Genomic DNA, 21,682 nt, shown 5'->3' with positions numbered 1-21,682 from the left:
AAATTCAAGATGCTCACTCTACAGCAACTTCTTCCCATGCTGGGCAAGGAGTCTTGGCTGGTAACATTGGACCTCAAGGAGGCATACCTGCATGTCCCAATCAGACAAAATTGCAGAAGATACCTCAGATTTCTTGCAGGTTCAACCCATTATCAATTCTCTGCTTTGCCCTTTGGCTTATCTACTGCGCCCAGAGTATTCACGAAATGCCTGGCATCAGTAATTGCCTACTGCAGACTTCAAGGGATACAAATATACCCTTATTTGGACGACTGCCTGATCCAAGCGGACAGCAAGCACATTCTTCTGAAACATCTGGCTTATGTAATAATGTTATTAAACTATCTGGGATACACAGTCAACAAAGAGAAATCAAGGCTAATACCCTCTCGGAATATAATTTTCCTGGGTGCCAATTTGGACACAAACACTCAGATGGCCTACCTCACGCCAGAGAAGCAGGGGCAACTAATTCAATATTTCAGAACACTGGCAAATTGCACCAGGCTGACTGCAAGGAAAATCCTGCAGGCTCTGGGATTCATGGTATCTTGCATCTTACTAATCCCATGTGCGAAGCTGCATATGAGAAAACTACAATGGTACCTAAAAAACATATGGTCTCAACACAGCCACAGTTTGGAAACAATAATACCACTACTTCCATGTCTGCAAAAGGAATTTCTGTGGTGGGCTCAAGCATGTCAAGCAAACACAGGTCTTCCATTCAGCAAGCCTCAAGCAAATCAAGTCATCACAACAGACGCCTCGGACTACGCCTGGGGGGCGCACATGACAGATCGGTGCATTCAGGGCAAATGGTCCCAAAAAGAAAAGCACCTTCACAGCAATCAAAAAGAAATGCTAGCAGTAATAAATGCTATTATAGCTTTCAAGGACCTTCTACAACCAGGTCAACTATTGATAAGAACGGACAACACCACAGTTATGTGGTACATAAACAAGCAGGGAGGAACACATTCTTATCCCCTATGCAGAATGGCCATGGACTTACAAATGGAACTACAAGCACAGTACTTGCCAGGCAAGGAAAACACGCTGGCAGACAACCTAAGCAGGAATATGACAGATCCATACGAATGGAAGTTGCATCCAAAAGTTTTTACAGAAATAATACAAGCATGGGGAAGGCCAGACATAGATCTCTCTGCCTCCCACAAAAATCATCAATTGACAAAATTCTGCTCGAGGATCTTCCATCCAAAGGCCTGGAGAGTGGACGCTCTCTCTTTCAGTTGGACATCAGTGACAGTTTATGCCTTCCCGCCTCTTCCTCTGCTGCCCAAAGTCCTATTGAAGACCAGAGCAGACAGACCAAAGATGATCCTCATTGCTCCAGACTGGCCAAGGCAACACTGGTACCCACTCCTGAGAAGCCTGACGCATTCCCCTCCATGGACCCTGCCTCTAATGCCTCTTCTTCTGACTCAGCGCAGCTTCAAAACTCTTCACAGTCAGCTAAAAACACTCAATCTAGCCGCATGGAAGATTCCTTAGCATCACAGCAGGCCCTACTCTCCAAGGAGAGGTGCAGGATGTTATTTTGGAGGCCAGAAGGCCATCAACTAGAAAAGCTTACTCCGCAAAATGGAAATGTTTTTGTGTCTGGAATGAGAAAAAGGGCCAGAACCCTGGAAAACTGAATTTACCTCAAATACTACAGTATTTGGCTGAACTGCTAAGCAGTGGACTTTCGTTCTCCTCCATCAAAATCCATGCCTCAGCCATTTCTGCAGAATACAACACAGATCCTCCTTTATTCTCTCACCCTCTTTTAAGACAGTTCCTCAGAGGGGCTAAGAATTTAAGACCTCCAAGGAAACAACCAATACCTGCTTGGGATCTCAATTTCATTCTGGAAAAACTGACTTTGCCTCCTTTTGAGCCAGCTGCCTCATCAGATTTGCAATATTTTCCTGGAAAACGGCTTTCCTTCTGGCTATCACTTCAGCTCGTAGAGTTTCAGAACTACAGGCTCTCATGGCTGTTCAGCCTTTTATCATCTTCCATCAGGACAGAGTTTCCTTACGAACCAACCCGTCCTTTATGCTTAAAGTGGTATCCAGGGTAGCTTTAAATCAGGCCATACATTTACCTACTTTTTATCCCAATCCTCAAAACAAAGGAGAGGGGTTACTACATTCCTTGGACATCCACAGGCTACTGCGTTATTATTTGGACAGAACAAAACCTTTCAGAAAATCAGAACAGCTCTTTGTGACCTATGCGGTAGGAGCTCAAGGAAAACCAATTTCCAAACAGACAATCTCAAAATGGATAGCCCACTGCATACGCTTTTGCGATTCCTTTCATGGCAAAACTGTACCTACAGGCATTAGAACTCATTCCACCAGGGCCACAGCCACCTCTGCAGCCTTCCTCAGAGGAGTTCCTACCAAGGATATTTTGGAAGCAGCCACTTGGAGTTCTGTGCATACCTTCTCCAAACACTACAACCTACCATTATACTCCAAATCTAGAGCAGGCTTTGCCACTGTAGTCTTGCAGGGCATTTTGGCTCCTCCTAGTTCCACCTAGTGCCTACCACGCTTTTCTTAGCTTTGGGATTCTACCCATCTGTTATGACTGCAGCTGTATGCACGATGAACATAGTACAGTTTTGTACCTACCATAAATGTAGATGTTCGAGTGCTAATACAGCTGCAGTCCAGGTTTCCCTCCCTCTTTCCCCTCTAGGGGTATTCTTTTATGGTGTATTTGCTTGCAACTACTGTTTTTTGATTATATTGCATTGCATTACTACATAATTTTATGTATTGCCTTCCTTCTGGGGGCACCTGACATCTGGGGCAAGAAAAACTGAAGAAAATGGCGTTGGCTGGTTCTTTTATACCCCTGTCGCACTGACGTCAGGGAAGAAGCGACGACAACCGACGCCGGACCTAGACTTTGCAATTCGGCCGACCGAGGACCCGCCTGACGGCAGGAGAACCCATCTGTTATGACTGCAGCTGTATTAGCACTCGAACATCTACATTTATGGTAGGTACAAAACTGTACTTTGTGTATACTTACAATAAATGTAGATGCTCGAGTGTATTCACTGTTGCAGTCCTGGTTTCCCTCCCTCCAGCCCCCTTGTCTCTCTCTCTCCTCTCTGTCTATTACTCATTCCCTTTAGGGGTATTGGTACTGGTATTTACTTTTCACTGGTGGTGTTTTCCCCAACATAACTTAGCTCCTTCTTTTTGGGGCTCCTGACATTTGGGGCAAGAAAAACTGATATAATGGCGTCAGCTGCCTGTTTTTATACCCCTGATGACCTGACGTCAGTCTTGGAGCAAAAGCAACCAATGCAGAAATACTAAGTCTCTGGTATTCGGGCCGAATGAGGACTACCTGCAGGCAGATAACCCAAGTGTGATGACTGGAAGAGTGAATACACTCGAACATCTAAATTTATGGTAAGTGTACACAACTGTACTTTTCAAAACTTTCACTACTTTTGGATCTTGTGAGGTCAGTCTGTATGTGTGGACTCCCACGATTGCAGATCTGTACATGTAATCAATTTCAAGGAGGCCCATTTCTCCTTCAGAACGGGGAATATAATCTTGGTATACACTGATTTTTGTAAATCATTTGGTGAGCATGAAACATCCTTCTTGTTTTAATATCTAATCTAGCAATCACTTTTTGGGGCCAGTCAGTCACTCACTCCATCACTATACGTTAGGGCAAGAAGAGCAAATTGGTTTATAGCTTGGATCTTGTTCCTAGATGTCAGTGCTGTTCTCAGGATTAATTTAAAGTTTTCTAAAGTATTCTTTACTGAGTTTTATTCGCATTTATTCATGTTTTATTGCTGATCCTTCATCAGTTCTCAAGTATTTATACATTCCCTCTTGCTCAAGTTTTTATATCACATTGGTGTCCTAAACTGATGTTTTCCTGGTGCTGCAGTTTTTCTGCTTTAAAGATTGCTTTTGCACATTTATCAAGACCAAACAACATTCTAGTATAAATCTGAAAAGGGTTTTAGCAACCTGTAGCTGTGCTTTTCAGTTCCTCATCTGATGAGCTCTACAGTTTTAAATCATCGAGAAAGAGATGATGAGAGGTCATTAGACTGTTGTTTTCTAGGAACCAAATTGTAGTCATGGCCTAAGCTGTTAAGTAAACAGCTTAATGGATTAATGGCAAGGCAGAATGGCAGCGGTGACAGAGTCACCCTGGAATATTTAATAATCTGTCCTTTATCATGGCTTAATTGCAAAGTGGTCTCCCATTGTTTCATGGTTACTGTAATGTAGTCAGTCAGTGTAGGGTGTATCTTGTACATTATTAAGCACTCTTTTATTCATGAATGTGGGATACTATCAAATGCTTTTTGTATTCAATCCATGCCATACTTATATTTTTCCCCTTTTTACAGTTCTCCACTATAACTTTATTTAACAACAACTGATCCTTTGTTCCATATGACTTTCTTTTATTGCCCTTTTGTTCTCCTGGTATAATTGAGTTCTTCTAAATGACTATAATCTCTGTTGGAGTCAATTCCTGTGTATAGTTTATATGTCATCTGAAGGCAAGTTATTGGTCTATAATGTTTAGGATAGCTTGCAGGTTCATGCTTAAGTAAGAGCATTGTTTTGCCTGTTAGCCAGTGTGGTGTCTGTTCGGGGTGTGCATATAGGTTCATAGGTTGGTACTAGGCTATCAGCCCTAGGGCCTATACAAGCCTAGCCATAACAGTTCCCTAGCTATTTCTTCCCAGAATGTTTACTTCCCTGGTCCCCTGTCTAGCAGGGCGACTGACGTGATCACCGGAGTAAATTTCGTATCTCCCATCCAATCATCAAGGTTCCTTTCGAAGAGGGCCAAAAAGGTGCTCAGCTTGACATGTATGGGCAGTCTATTCCAGAGTATGGGGAGTCTCTGTGTCAGGAACCTATCCCTCCAGCATGTTTTGTTAATTGTGATGACCAGGTTTAGATCCCTGGAGCGTGTCTCTCTGAGGGATTTGGGATTTCTTTGTGTAGCATGTCCAACAGATCTGGGTTTGACATGGCCTTGTATGTTAATCAGAAATAACCTCTGAGTAGGCGATGTGCGACATATAGCTGGAGTTTTTTTTAGACGGTCTATGCTGATAGGCTTGTGATTCTTTTAATGAGGTATTTCTGTGGCCTTTCCAGTTGTTGCAGATGTCTTGTGAGGTACATACCAAACGGAGTGTTCTACTCTGTAATGGGTCGAATGAAGGATAAGTACAGTTTTTATTCATGACTAAATCCTCTTGCAAAGATGTTAATACTTTTAACCAAAAGTTAGGTACTGCAGTTGGGCCTGGGGTTTTCCAATTAGAGACTTTTTCTAACTATGTTTCAATCTCTCTGGCTGTTGTTTAATCCCATTTCATATCCTGTACCTTTAAACTTCTTATTCTTTCTTTTACTATTTCTGTCCATTTAGCATCTTTATGTTCCACAGGATCTTCATAGATACTTCTCCAAATTGTATCTACTTCCTCTTTTTTGGTGGTCTTTCAATTCCTTTTACCTCATTTCCCAATTCTCTATAAAACTTTTTGGTTCATCAATAAATTGCTTATTTTGTACTTTTCCCTTATATTTATCTGTGTTTTTCTGCTTGTTCTGAAATTTTTAGTTTGTTGTTTGCGATAGTGCATGATAGATCCTGGTGAATTATAGTACTGTGCATTGCTTTAATCACATCTGTCTTTCTTAGTATTTTTGGTGATCTATTCCCTCTTCTATAATCTTCTAACAGTGACACTTCTTGTCTTAATTGCTTTATCTTCTTCTTTCGGCTTTTCCCAATTAGGGGTCGTCATAGCGGATCACCTGTCCGCTCATGCCTGGCAGTGGAGTTTTACGGTGTTGAGCTGCCAGCCTGGCGCCCAACCTAGTTTTCTCTATTTGATACTTCCATGATGGTATTCGATTTCTCACCATCCTTTCCCCGACTACCCTGTTATCTTGTGGTAGAACCTTATCAGTTATTTATTTAGCAGCACAGTAGTATATCCTGTTTACTTCTGTTATAGCACATTGATCTCTATGGACAATCCTAATTACTGCATTTATTTGTTTTATCAGACGTCTTTCTTTTTGGGTTTTTGACCTTCTGCTTTATCTCTTTGATCTTAATATATCTATCCATGTCCATTAAATCAAGCAACTCTTCTCTTAGCTCATTTTCTTCCAAACTGAGGGCATATCCCTTGTCTTTAGTTTCCTGCGGGCATTCTATAGAAAGTTCTATAGCATCTTCCTGTAGCACATTCTCTTCATTTTCATCCTGTGTCATCTGTTGCTCTGTCATATGGAAACTCGCTGCCCTATCACTCCTCAAAATTGACTGCATCATAGTTTCTGCAGTTTCCTGTTCCTTTCCTTTCTGTCTAGCTTCAAGTGAATGTTTATACTGGTTAAATATACTGAACCTACTGATATTGCCAACATCCTGGCAGATAGGTTCAGTGCAAACTTCACCCCCCCCCCCATCTCCAAAGGGGCCCACAACAATACCGGAAAAGTGTAGTGTCCCGGAAATCACATATGCACAGGTGAAAACAGCCCTTTCAAAAGCCAAAAACACAGCATCAGTGGGGCCAGATGGTGTCCCAGGATGCGTCTTGCACGAACTACAGAACAAACTAACCCCCCACCTAAACACGCTGTTCAACCTCAGCCTCTCCACAGGCTACATGCCCATAAAATGGCTCACAGCAGTGGTTATTCTGCTCCACAAAGGAGGGGCCACAACTGACCCTGGTAAGCCTGACTAGCCTGGTCTGCAAGGTAATGGAGCGCATCATTATGAAACTCATTAACAAAGACATTGGGAACCTCCAAACACTTGACCCGGCCCAGTTCGGCTTTAAGGGCAGATCATGCGTACTAAACCTGGTTGACTTCTTTGAGACAGTCACCAAGGCCATAGATAAGGGAAAGGTGGTTCACACAGCCTAACTTGACCTCGCCAAGGCATTCGACACCATTCCTCGCTCAGGTATTATAAAAAAACTCACCAGCCTGAACATAAACCCCTACGTCACAAAATGGGTTGCCAACTGACTTACAGACAGAACTCGCGCGGTAAGAATAGCCGGCTCCAGGTCCGACTCTAAACCAGTCACAAGTGGTGTCCCGTAAGGCTCTGTCCTGAGACCCCTACTGTTCGGCATATACTTCTCAGAAGTACAGGCAAACACAAGAGGTCTATGGCTAGCCAAGTTCTCCGATGTCTGCAAACTGGGAGCCATAATTGACTCTCCTTCTGACACAGACATCCTCCAAAAAGGCCTTACTGAGACGAACACCTGGTGTCAAAGTCATGGCCTCAAGCTAAATGCCAAAAAATACATAGTCATCCCATTTGGGAAAAACAAAACACCCACGAATTACCACATAGGTGGCAGCCCCCTTAATACAGAAGAGGTAATGAGAGATCTGGGGACCCAGGTAGATAGTAATCTCTCCTTTGACAATCATATTGCCAAAGTAGTTAGGAAATCCTATGTGGCCCATCTAATTACTAAAGGGTTCGCATCTAGAAATAAAGAGGTTATAGTGCCCCCTTCTTGTCACTCATCAGACCCATCATTGAGTACAATGCCCCATATGGGATGTACCTCACAAGACACTTCCAGCAGCTGGAAAGATCACAAAAGTATCTCACCAAGAGGATTACTGGCCTCAAACATATATCCTATGCAGACCGACTGAAAAAACTCCGGCTGTGATCAGTGGCATATCACTTACTCAGAGGTGATCTCTGCCTGACTTACAAAGCCATGTTCAACTCAGATTTGATGGATATGCTCCACCTAAAGAAATCCAAGTCACTGAGAGCCACGCGCTCTAGTGAGCTAAACCTCGCCACAGCAATAAATAGAACATGCTGGAGGGATAGATTCCAGTCACAGAGACTACATTAGGCAGAGCCCCTCACTAACACTCTTCAAGCGAAACCTTGACGAGTGGATGGGTAACAGAAAATACACCCCTGGGATCACTTCATTGGCTCTGCTTGACAGAGGCTCAGTTAATTAATCAATGGAGCGGCGAAAGCCGACACACTCTGGCTAGGCTTATAAATGCCCTCGGCCAGATAGCCTAGTACCTACCTATGAACCAGTTGCTTCCTGTTCCACTGGCTTCCTCTTAGTTTAGATATCCATTGCTCTGTCCTGTTGTGGTGCTTTCTGCATTCAATTTTCTACACTGAATCCTTCTCTTTGCAGTTGCTCCATAACCTTAATTTGTATTTCTTTGACTTCTCCATTACTAATCTCTTTTTTTCTGCTTAGTCTTCTTATTTTTTGTATTGTAAAGTTTTCCATGTCCTGATTCCTTTGCGTATATTTCTCCTCAGATATCTTTGGTGCTGCTCTTTTTCTGTTGGTTAGTTTTGCTTTTTCCTTTTCAAAAGGATTACACCATATTAAATCTCTCTTCCTTTCCCATGTCCATATTTCTTCTTCAGATGTCTCCTGATGATCTTGCTTTTCCTTGCTTTTCCTTATTTGTGGGACTCCCTCCATCATGCTGTGATGTAGTCTGCGTTCTACATTAAATCCTTCACTTCGCAGGCACGCCATAACTTCGTCTTCTATTTCTTTAACTTCTACTTTACTAATCTTCTTTTCCACATTGCATCTTTGTGATATTAATTATTTCATTGTGAAATTTTCCATATCTGGATGTCTTTGCCTGTATTTCTCTTTGAATATCTTTGAGATAGCCTTCTCTGTATTAGTTAACTTGGCTTTCTCCTTTGCATAAATGTTGCACCATATCAAATCTCTTTCTTTCCCATGTCCATATTTCTTTTTTATATTTCTCAAATATCTCTAGGTTTTGTTGTTTATATTTTCACAATTCCTCAGATGCTTCTTTTTCCAAGCAGATCAAAGTTTCTCAATCTATATATTATTTTTCAAAAATCTGTTGTAGTAATGAATGCACATCTTTATTTGAAGCTTCTGACAGTTTTTCCTCTGTAAGTATTTTTCTCTCCTCTAATTTCTCTCTTAATCATTTTGTATATCTTTTGTCTGGAAATGCTGGGCTTTTTGCATAGTAGTAACAATACATAATTACTTTCTTATCCTCAATAGTCCAGTCTATCGTCTTTATGGCTCTTCTTTGGCCAATCAATTTTTCTGGATTGCTACTTTTTCTACAACGGGGGGCATCCTCTAACTGGACCTGGCCTCATTGTAGGAATGTTTACATATTTTGAGGATTCTACACTGTCATTTTTTTCCAGTCCTGGCACCAGTGAGCCTACCAGTATTTGGCATTTTTTTTATCCTGGGTCTTGTGCACCCAGCTATCTTTTTTTGTTTGTGACTTCTGTCCATTATAAATGCTATATAAATACAGACTATATATCAGTGTCGCCTTGGTGAGATTGTTTGAAAAACAGGGACCACGTCACAAAGGTACTCACAAAGATTTGAGGATGAATTCAATTTCAGCACTACTATTCTCCTTTGCTTGCTGACTTTTCATCTCTCCATTAGGACCTTAGAGGTGTCTCTGTGTGGATAATCCCATGCATTATTTATGCCTTTTGTCAAGGATCCTTTATTTCTGAGATATTGGATTATGGTGAATAGTGTTGTACAGCTGTACTCTGTGAAAGGACCATCACTGATGGGATGTTCTTCATCTCACATTGCTGCAGTCCTTACTTATGGCTAGTCCGCTGTCCTCGGTCGGCCCGAATACCAAAGTATTAGGCTGATGTCGGTCATGGGCGCCTAGATCTGACATCAGAGCGTCAGGGTATAAAGGCGCATGACCGACGTCATATCCTCAGTCTTTTTTGCCGCATGGTCCGATGCAGAAGCAGCGTTGCAAGTGCCGTTCGGCGTTCTGAAATTTTTCGTTTTCGGAGTTTCAGACCGATACCAAGTTGGGCTAAGTACCCCGTTGGGGAATATTTTTGTTTTTTCTTGCCTCAGTTACTTACCGGATGTCAGAAAAAGTGAATAATTGTATTTCTTGTGGGAAACAGATACCGCCCAGGGATTACCACTCGCTTTGTATTCCTTGTTTGGGACCGGAGCACGACGTAGTCGGGTGTCGGTTTTGTGCTAGGTTTAATAAGCGCACTATAAAACGGAGGTTAGATTGCGCTAGGTTAGTCTTTGGCAAGAGGTGTAATTATAATATGCCGTCGGATGTTCCGACGCCTGCTTCTACTAAGAAACGCAAAGACAAATCTTTAAAGCCTAGGCAGAATGATTTGTCCGTTACGGACGCCGGATCTTTAGAAGCTACAGCTGAACAGGTGGATCCGGCTGAAGTTTCTGTTGAGTCCCAGGGGGAAACTTTGATTTTACAAGATGTGGCCTCTCAGGAGGCAGGTCAGGCTGAAGGGGCCTCTCAGGTTACTATTCTCCCTTCTATGCCTAAGGTGGTTAGGCCTTCTGTTACTGTTTCTAAGGCTCCTTCTAAGGGCAGGTCTGTTTTGCCTTCCTCTGGTGTCAGTTCTGGTTCTTCAGGGTCTGTGCCTAAAAAGCACATGCTTAAAATGGCAGAGGATTTGATTACTTTAATTAGAGGTTCTATGCCCCCTCCTGATTAGAGGCCCAGGATGGAGCCAGAGTTGGAAAGTTTGGAGCAGGCCTCAGATGATTCAGAGTCTTCTGCTGAAGACATTCAAGATTTCCTCCTTATTCTGATTCTGATGCAGAGGATTCCACTCCTTCTGCTTCTCCTCCAGAGGATTTTTCATTTTCAGAAACTCTGCATTCCATGAGGGAGCATTTTAAGTGGGAAGGACAGGATTACTCTGATTCACGGAAGAGACTTAGGGAGTTCTTGTTTTACCACAGCATAGACCCTTAGCTATACCTCCAGTTTTGGATGTTGTTTCAGATGTTTTCTCGGAAGCTTCCCTTAATCCAGATTCTGTGCCTCCTGCCCCAGTTAAACCGGACAGGTATTACAGGGTGCCTGAGGCTCATAAATATCTGTATAAGAGTCCTAGGGCGGACCCAGAAACTATTAGTCAGGGGCCTAAGGGTGTTAGAGCCTCTGTTGTTAAGAATCCGGTTCCTCTGGATAAGGAAGCTAGAGCTTTGGATAGATGGGGTAAGAAGGTGTATACCTCTTCTACTTTAGCAATGAGAGCTTTGAACTGCCAGTTTCATATGTTGAAGTATCAGAATTTCCTCCTTTCTCAGCTAAGATCTAAAGTGGATGCTTTGGCAGAGGGCATAGAGTGTAAAGAATTGCAGGATTTAGTGCATGTTTCTGAACAGGTGGGTAAGCACTCTTTGCAATGTGGTTTTGATGCTTTACAGGCTTCTTCTAGGGTGGCTGCCACTGGTTCAGTTATTCGTAGGCACGCCTGGCTTAAGGATCAGAATTTGTCTGAGCATGTTAAGTCTAGAATTCTGGATGCCCCTTTACAGTCTGAAGTTTTGTTTGGTCCTCCTGTGGAGTCAGTCTTAAAGAAAATGGAAGACAAGGCTAAGTCTATGCAGACTGTTAAAGATTTTTGCAGGTACAACCTCCAAAGTTTAGTAGAAATTGGCCTACTAAGGGGTGAGCGTACCTTCTTCTGATTCTCAGTCTAGGGGTAGATCTAGGCGTGGTAGGGGCAGAGCTCAGAGTACCTTCAGGCCGAGACAATGGAGTTCGCCTGCTCAATCTGCTGGTGAGGGCAGGGGCCAGTCCTTTCGTAAACAGGCCCAATGACCTGCATTTTCAGCTGCCAGATTCCTCTTGCCTGGCAGCTCCTTTGGGAGGAAAGTTGGCTCTTTTCAAGCAAAATTGGCATTTAGTCACCCAGGACAAATGGGTATTGGACATTATAAACCGAGGTTACAAGTTCTATTTCCATACCATGCCTCCTTTCAAAGGCATGCCAGGCGTCCCTCCTCGGCAAAGGATAGAGGCTCACAAACAAATTTCTTTACTTCTTCAAATAGGAGCTATACAGCCAGTTCCTCTGTCAGAAGTGGGCCTAGGATTTTATTCTCGCCTGTTTCTAGTTCCAAAGAAAGGGAACACGTGGAGACCAATTTTGGATTTATCTATCCTCAACACTTACCTGGACATTCCAAAGTTCAAGATGCTGACTTTACAACAACTTTTACCTCTGTTGGGAAAAGATCACTGGATGGTTACTCTGGATCTCAAAGAGGCTTACCTTCATGTTCCTATCAGGCCCAGTTGCAAAAGGTACCTGCGTTTTCGGGCTGGAAATTTACATTATCAGTTCTCTGCATTGCCCTTTGGCTTATCTACTGCGCCCAGAGTGTTCACAAAGGTTCTGGCTCCAGTGATAGCCTTTTTCAGACTAAGAGGAATACAGATTTATCCTTATTTGGACGATTGCCTGATTATTGCACAAGAAAAGGACAAACTTCTTCATCATCTACAGTATGTGATGGCAGTGTTAAGATGCCTAGGGTATTCTGTGAACGAAACAAAGTCCAGTCTAGTACCCTCTCAGGACATGTGCTTTCTGGGTGTGAGACTGAATACAGCTTCCCAGATTGCTTTTTTGACCCCGGACAAACAAAGAAGCCTTTCTCTTTATTTCCATCAAATGTCTCTACGGTCCAGGCTGACTGCAAGGACAGTCCTTCAAGCCTTAGGGTTCATGGCATCTTGTATTCTGGTGCTTCCCAATGCCAAATTGCATATGAGGAAGCTTCAATGGTATCTCAAAAATGTATGGACACAGCACTGCCAAGATCTAGACACTGTCATTCAGATAATACCTTGCATTCAGAAGGAGTTTTTGTGGTGGGCTCAGGAATGTCACCTGAACAAGGGACTCTCTGTGACCCGGCCAGAGGCGAGTCAGATTCTAACGACAGATGCCTTGGACAAGGCTTGGGGAGCACACCTCAATGGAAAATGGGTGCAAAACACGTGGCCTGTCAAACTCCAACATTTGCATATCAACTTGAAGGAAATGTTAGCAGTCCAGTTTGCATTGATGGCTTTCAAAGATTTACTTCACCCAGGGCAGGTGTTGATTCAAACAGACAACACTACTGTCATGTGGTACATCAACAAGCAAGGGGGAACCCATTCTTACCCTCTTTGCAGGCAAGCGATGATTTTGTGGGAAACTGCTCTCAATCTACACCTCAATCTTCAGGCAAGGTTTCTACCAGGAGCACAGAACTCCTTAGCAGATGTGTTGAGCAGACAAATAGTGGATCCTCACGAGTGGAAATTGGATCCTCATGTATTTCAAAAGTTGTCAGTGTTATGGGGAACTCCAGACATAGATCTGTTCGCTTCTCCACTAAATTACCAGTTGCCAAAGTTTTGCACAAAAATGTTTCATCACACAGCTTGGAAGGTGGACGCTCTATCATTCAGTTGGAACAATCTGCATGTATATGCCTTTCCACCTCTGCCTCTTCTTCCCAAGGTACTTTTGAAGGCCAGACAAGACAAGCCAACCATGATTTTGATAGCACCGGATTGGCCTCAACAACACTGGTACCCACTACTGAGGAGTTTAGTACGAGAACCTCCATGGCCTCTGCCTTTGATTCCGCACCTTTTGTCACAAGAGGACAATCACTTCCTCAATGTCAAGATTCAGTCTCTGCATCTAACAGCCTGGCATATTCTGTTTTAGACTCTGGAGGGTCTCAGCTTCCACAACAAGTTTTGAATGTTATTTTGGAGGCCAGGAGGCCTAGTACCAGGAAAGTTTACGCTGATAAATGGAGGAGATTTTTTATTTGGAGCAAAGGAAAGGACTTTGATGTCTCCAAACCTGATTTAAGTGTTGCTCTTCAATATCTTACTGAGTTATTGGACAAAGGCTTGTCTTTCTCCTCGATAAAGGTCCATGCTGCAGCCATTTCTGCTCACTATGATTGTGACCCTCCTTTATTCTCTCATCCTTTGTTTAAGCAATTTCTTAGAGGGGCAAAGAATATAAGACCCCCACGTAGAGCTCCTACTCCTGCTTGGGATCTCAATTTTGTGTTGGAAAAACTTACTCTACAACCTTTTGAGCCTGCAGCTACTGCCGAGTTAAAGTATTTGTCATGGAAAACTGCTTTTTTGTTGGCCATTACCTCTGCAAGAAGGGTTTCTGAATTACAGGCCCTCATGGCAGTGGAGCCTTTCCTGATTTTCATAAGGATAGGGTATCTTTGCGTACTAATCCTTCCTTTATGCCTAAAGTGGTTTCTAGTGTGGCCTTAAACCAAACTATTCATTTGCCTACTTTTATGCAAACCCCCAAAATAAAGGGGAGAAAATTTTGCATACTTTGGATATTCACAGGCAGTTGCGTTATTATTTGAGCAGAACCAAGGAGTTCAGACAGTCTCAGCAGTTGTTTGTTTCTTTTGCTTTGGGTTCACAGGGTAAACCTGTTTCAAAACAAACTATTTCTAAATGGATTGGGTTTTGTATTTCTTTCTGTTATTCCCATCATGGTAAGGAGATTCCTGCTGGAATTGGGCCTCATTCCACTAGGGCTACTGCTACTTCTACAGCCTTTCTAAGGGGGGTAGCTACAAAGGACATTTTGGAGGCAGCTACTTGGAGTTCAGTGCATACTTTTTCAAAACATTACCACCTTCCTCTTTATTCTAAGTCTAGGGCTGGATTTGCCACTGCAATTTTACAGGGCATTTTAGCAGCCCCTAATGCTTTATGATTTTTACCATTCTCCCTTTCCCGTTGCTTTGGGATTCTACCCATAAGTAAGGACTGCAGCAATGTGAGATGAAGAACATAGTACAGTTTTGTACCTACCATAAATGTAGATGTTCGAAGATCCACATTGCTGCAGTCCAATTTACCCTCCCTCCTTCCCCACTGTAGTTTGACATGGTGCTATGCTTTAGGTGATGGTTGTTGGGCATGTTTTTGGGAGGTATTCTGTTTTTGGCTGTGGCCTTTCTGGTTTGGCCTTCTGACATCTGGGGCAAGAAAAGACTGAGGATATGACGTCGGTCATGCGCCTTTATACCCTGACGCTCTGATGTCAGATCTAGGCGCCCATGACCGACGTCAGCCTAATACTTTGGTATTCGGGCCGACCGAGGACAGCGGACTACCCATAAGTAAGGACTGCAGCAATGTGGATCTTCGAACATCTACATTTATGGTAGGTACAAAACTGTACTTTTCATATACAACTGCACTCTTCTTAAATGTCTCTTTAGTCGAGACTGCTTTCCGAGCACATTTAGGTCTGGCACGTGTAAACTAGTATATTACTTGAAGCAGTTTAGATGTTCATCGTGTTACCCTGCTGCAGTCATCACACTTGGGTTATCCTGTCGTCAGGCGGTCCCGCAGTCGGCCGGAATTCCAAAGTCTTGGTCCGGCATCGGTTGCTGTCGCTTCTTCCCTGACATCAGTGTGCCAGGGGTATATATAATGCAACAGACGCCATTTTCTTCAGTCTTTCTTGCCACGCGGTGCCCGAAGCAGAAGCAGTTAGCAAGTGCCGGTCGGCCAACTCCTGAGATTTTCGAATTTCAGACCGAAGTCTTCTATAAAGCTAAGTACCCCGTTGGGGAAACTTTTCTTGCCTCAGACCGATGTCAGAAAAAGTTAACAATTGTATTTCTTGTGGGAAGCAAATACCTCATAAGGATTTTCATTCTTATTGCATACCTTGCCTAGGCCCAGACCACGACGTCACTAGTTGTCGTTTTTGTGCTAGGTTTAATAAGCATACTATTAAAAGACGCTTTGATTTCGCACGACACTACTTCGGTAGAAAATTTAACTACACTATGCCATCGGAACAACCGATGTGCACAAAAAACGCAAGGATAAGGACAAACAGCCCAGGCCTAAGCCAGATTCCGAGGCCTCAGCTGGTCCCGTCTCCGGTCCTCAGGCTCCGACGCAGCCCCTGACTACCGCAGATCTGGAACCTGAGACCGCTTCGGAAATTTTGGAATGTACCAGGCCGACGCAGCCATTTTGTTCAGGCCCTACCGACGACATTGCTGAAAAAGATGTCGGTGCTGCAGAAACACCATCGGTTTCTGAAGGCGTTTTCAGACCGACGATGCTCACCATTAAAACGTATCCTAAGACGAAGACTCCTATTAAATCTAAAAGGACTGCATTTCAGTCCCCTGTTCAAGGCCCCATGTCTAATAAACAGATGCTCAAAATGGCTGAAGATTTGATCTCTTTAATCAGGGGCTCCCAGCCCCCTCCTGACAAAAGGCCTAGACCAGAAGAAGATTATTCATCCTCTGAACAAGTGTCCATTTCTTCAGACTCCTCTGAGGACCAAGATTACTCCTTCTCAAGATTCTGATGCTGAGGATTCCATTCCCTCAGCTTCTCCTTCTGAAGACTACTCCTTTGGGGAAACTTTACACACTATGAGGGAACATTTTCACTGGGAAGGTCAGGACTACTCTGACTCTAAGAAAAGGCTCAGAGAGTTTCTTTTACTCCCCCAGCACAGACCACTTGCCATCCCACCAGTTTTAGACATTGTGGATGATGTTTACTTAGAATCCAGTTTGAACCCAGACTCTCTACCTCCTGCTCCGACCAAGCCTGACAGATACTATGGAGTGCCTGATTCCCACAAATTTCTTTATAAAAGCCCTGTTGCTGACCCAGAGACAATCTCCCAGGGTCACAAAGGGGCTAAGACTTCTATGGCAAAAAATCCTGTACCCTATGAGAGGGATTCCAGAGCACTAGACAGGTGGGGGAAAAAGGTTTACACCTCAGCCACTCTAGCTATGAGGGCACTAAATTGCCAGTTTCACATGCTTAAGTATCAGCAATTTCTAATCTCTCAGTTAAAGCAAAGAATGACCACTCTCCCTCAACAGTCTGAATTGAAAGAAATGCAGGATCTGTTGCATGCAACTGAACAGGTGGGCAAACATATCTTACAATGTGGGTTTGATTCTTTGGAGGCCTCCTGCAGAGCAGCTGTCACTGGGTCTGTTATACGTAGGCATGCTTGGTTAAAGGAACAAACTCTGCCTGATCATGTTAAAGCAAAGCTTCTAGATGCTCCCGTACAGCAGGATGTTCTTTTTGGAGTTAAAGCAGAAGAAGTCTTAAAAGAAAATGGAGGATAAGGCAAAATCTATGCAGACAGTCAAAGATTTCCTAAAGATACAGCCCCCTTGCTTCAGCAGAAACTGGCCAACAAAAAATTGGTCCTTTCCACGCTACTGACAGACCACAGACGGGTAAATACAGACATCCAAGAGGCAGAGGACAACCACAAGCCCAGTACAAACCTCGCCAATGGGGCAGTACAACACAGAAGGGAGGAGAAGACAGGTTCCGAAGGCAGACTCAATGACTTGCACCTCATCTGGCCAAGCAACACTCTCTTGGCAGCCCCCTTGGGAGGAAAACTCACACTTTTTTCAGACAACTGGCACATTGTCACAAAGGACAAATGGGTCCTAGACATAATTTTACGAGGATACAGATTCCATTTTCACACCTTGCCAATGAAAAGAGGAATGCCAAACCTGCCACAAAATCAATGGGCAGAGGCACAAAAACAAATTACAGCTCTCATGGACATGAGAGCCATTCAGCTGGTACCTACTCAAGAGCAAGGTCAAGGATTTTACTCAAGACTCTTTCTAGTGCCCAGAAAGGACAATGCCTGGAGACCAATTCTGGATCTTTCAATTCTAAACACCTTCTTACAAGTACCCAAATTCAAGATGCTAACACTACAGCAGCTTCTTCCCATGTTGGGCAAGGAAGCATGGCTAGTAATGTTGGACCTCAAGGAGGCATACCTGCATGTCCCTATCAGACAAAGTTGCAGAAGATACCTCCATTTCATTGCAGGTTCAACCCATTACCAATTCTCTGCACTGCCCCTTGGCTTATCTACTGCACCCAGAGTCTTCACAAAATGCCTGGCACCAGTAATTGCATACTGCAGACAAAGAGGAATTCAGATATACCCATACCTGGACGATTGCCTCATCCAAGCAGAAAGCAAGGACATTCTCTTACATCATCTGGCTTTTGTAAAACATCTACTAAATTGCCTGGGGTACACAGTAAACGAAAAGAAGTCAAAACTAGTACCTCACAAAATATGACATTTCTGGGTGCCAGCTTGAATACAACGGCCCAGAAGGCTTACCTGATGCCAGACAAACTACAACTGACTCAATATTTCAAAACAATGGCAACAAAGACCCAATTAACTGCAAGAAAAATTCTGCAGGCCTTGGGTTTCATGGCATCTTGCATACTACTAATACCATTTGCAAAGCTGCATATGAGGAAATTACAGTGGTACCTAAAAAGCGTATGGTCTCAACACAGCCACAGCTTGGACACAATGATATCTCTCATTCCCTGCCTACAACAGGAGTTTCTATGGTGGTCACAGGCATGTCACCTCAACAAGGGTCAGCCTTTCACCTTGCTCCCAGCCAGGCAAACTATCCCAACAGATGCATCAGACTATGCCTGGGGGGCACACATGGTAGGACAGTGTGTTCAAGGCGTATGGACTGCAGATCAAAGGAATTTACACATCAATCAAAAAGAGATGCTAGCTGTACAGAAAGCTCTGACAGCCTTCAAGAATCTGTTACATCCAGGACAACTTACAATAAAGACGGACAACACCACAGTAATGTGGTACATAAACAAACAAGGGGGTACTCGCTCCTACCCTCTGTGCAGGCAAGCAATGATCTTATGGAACACAGCACTGGCTTACCAAGTTCAGTTGCAAGCTCAGTTCCTGCCAGTAAAGAAGAATACATTGGCAGACGACCTCAGCAGAAACATCATGGATCCCCACGAGTGGAAACTAGATCCACAAGTATTTAAAATGATAACTCAAAAATGGGGCCTTCCAGACATAGACCTGTTTGCCAGTCCTCAAAACTATCAGCTAACAAAATTTTGTACAAGGACACTTCACCATCAAGCTTGGAAAGTGGACACACTCTGTTGGAAAAACCTGACAGTATATGCCTTCCCTCCATTGCCTCTCCTCACAAAGGTACTTCTGAAAGTCAGAAAGGAGAGACCACGACTGATTCTCATAGCTCCAGACTGGCCACGCCAGCACTGGTACCCACTATTGAGGAATATGGCCCGCGGCCCACCTTGGATATTACCACAAATTTCCCATTTGCTCACACAACAAAACAATCATATTCTTCACAGCCAGCTCAAAACCTTAAATCTGGCTGCATGGCTCCTCTTTCCCAAGCAGTTATGGATGTTATTCTGGAAGCTAGGAGACCAAGCACCAGGAAGGCTTATTCGGACAAATGGAAAAGGTTTTGTGCCTGGAAACAAGCTAAAGGCCAAGACACAATTCAGCCTCACATGCCTCACATTCTACAGTATTTAACTGAGATGTTGCACAAAGGACTTTCTTTCTCCTCCATTAAAATCCATGCTTCAGCTGTTTCAGCCCACTACAATACGGATCCACCCTTATTTTCGCATCCACTTCTAAGGCAGTTCCTCAGAGGGGCAAAAAACATTAGGCCACCCAGGAGAGCACCTACACCAACATGGGACCTCAATTTTGTTCTAGAACAACTAACGCTACCTCCCTTTGAACCAGCTTTCTCTGCAGATCTTCAGTTCCTATCATGGAAGACCGCCCTGCTGCTAGCAATAACTTCAGCTAGAAGAGTCTCAGAGCTGCAGGCATTAATGGCAGTGGAACCTTTCCTCAATTTTCATCAAGACAGAGTTTCTCTACGAACTAATCCTGCCTTTATGCCTAAGGTGGTTTCCAGTGTGGCTTTAAATCAAACCATTCACTTACCCACCTTCTTCCCAAATCCACAGAACAAAGGTGAGAGACTCCTGCATTCCTTGGACATTCACAGGCAACTTCGTTACTACTTGGACAAAACTAAGGCTTTCAGAAAATCTGACCAGCTCTTTGTATCCTATGCTACAGCTTCACAAGGGAAGGCTATATCAAAACAAACAATTTCCAAATGGATAGGTCATTGCATACGTTTCTGCTATACCCATCATGGAAAACCAGTTCCTGCTACCATTAGGCCCCACTCTACCAGGGCAACAGCTACTTCTACAACCTTTCTCAGGGGGGGTTCCAACCAAGGAGATTTTGGAAGCTGCAACTTGGAGTTCAGTACACACCGTTACCAAACACTATCACTTGCCACTTTACTCTAAGACTAGGGCGGGCTTCGCCACTGCAGTTCTGCAGGGCCTTCTAGCCTCCTCTAACCCTCTATGATTCTTCCACCCATCCTTAGCTTTGGGATTCAACCCAAGTGTGATGACTGCAGCAGGGTAACACTATGAACATAGTACAGTTTTGTACCTATCATAAAACTGAAGAAAATGGCGTTGGTTGCATTATATATACCCCTGGCACACTGATGTCAGGGAAGAAGCGACAACAATCGACGCCGGACCAAGACTTTTGGAATTCCGGCCAACTGCGGGACCGCCTGACGACAGGATAACCCAAGTGTGAGGACTGCAGCAGGGTGTACACTCTAACATCTACATTTATGGTAGGTACAAAACTGTACTGTATTAAGCCTTCATTGTTTTTTATTGATTTCTGGAAGTGTGTTCCAATTCTTAAGGCAACCAAAATCCTGACACTGAGAGATTTTGAGAGAAGCAAATCAAAATAGGACAGGAAGGAGGATGAAGTATATGATGGACCCATAAAGAAGGATCTCCTTGTAGATTGTCTGAAGTGGTAGGAACACTGACATTGTAACAATACCTGATATTATTTATTCTAGAGTAATATGGGTTTTCTTGGCAGTTTAGTTCTAGTCTTTTTATGTAGAGGTACTGTACAATGGGTCTATATTAGAACATCGAAGTTTCAGAACTTTGAATGTTCTAATATCGACCCCCTAATAAGCGAAAGCGGAAAAAGCGAAGTTTCCGAAAACCGAATTCTTTCTTAGGGAAAGAATTCGGTTGTCCGTTCCTGTCACTTTGCTATTTTTAGCTCTGCAGTGTAAAGTTACGGGTCGGGTTCGGTTCAGGTAAGTGTGCGATTGTGTGGACGTGAGGGTTAGGGCGCGGGTCAGGTAAGTGTGCGAATGTGTGGACATGAGGGTTAGGGTGGGATCGGTGAGTTAGGGTTAGGGCGCGGGTGCGGTGTGTGTGCGATAGTGATGGACCTTAGGGTTAGGTAGGGTTTGGGTTAAGGTAAGTGGGTAGATAGTGGTGTATGTGCAGTTTAGTGTAGGTGTAGTTGGAAGATTTTAGATGTATGTGTGTGGATTGCTGTTTGTTTGGTGTGTTTGTGTTGTGTGTGTTTTGGAACAGCAAATTTTTCCCCTAGGAAAAAATTCGCTGTTCTGAGTTTTCGATGTTATCAGTTTTCGGTTACTAGGGGTTGATATTAGAACATTCGAAGTTCTGAAACTTCGATGTTCTAATATAGACCCCTTTACACTTAGGTTAGCTAGTAAAGTAGGGTGATTTACTAAACCAAACTTTTTATGTTTTCTCTTCAAGGTTTTAATCAGCATGGTTTACCTTCCTGATACAATGCCTGCATCTTTCCAAGCGACATACACTCCTGTTGAATCTGCAGGTACTGAAGTGCAGATCAGACATCTTGCAAGGCTCATGGCCACACAGATGACTTCAGCTGGTCTTGGACCAGGTAACAGTTAAAACTATCTTTTTAAGTAGTGGCTTCAAAAACC

At 43.5% G+C, this 21,682-nt stretch overlaps 1 protein-coding gene across 2 annotated transcripts in view; it reads left to right on the top strand.

Moving 5' to 3' along the window:
• Nucleotides 1-21,682, top strand: part of SYMPK (symplekin scaffold protein) — a 2,606,756-nt gene that overhangs the window by 685,251 nt on the left and 1,899,823 nt on the right. For both annotated transcript variants that reach the window (XM_044062505.1, XM_044062497.1), the window contains exon 11: nt 21,489-21,639. In XM_044062505.1, the coding sequence (XP_043918440.1) occupies nt 21,489-21,639 (151 nt within the window). The remainder of the gene's footprint in view (nt 1-21,488; nt 21,640-21,682) is intronic.

This window comes from Protopterus annectens, chromosome 1.part0, assembly GCF_019279795.1.
Source record: "Protopterus annectens isolate FY-2018-M chromosome 1.part0, PAN1.0, whole genome shotgun sequence".
Classification (NCBI taxonomy): domain Eukaryota; kingdom Metazoa; phylum Chordata; order Ceratodontiformes; family Protopteridae; genus Protopterus; species Protopterus annectens.
This window is presented reverse-complemented; position numbering and strand designations above follow the sequence as displayed.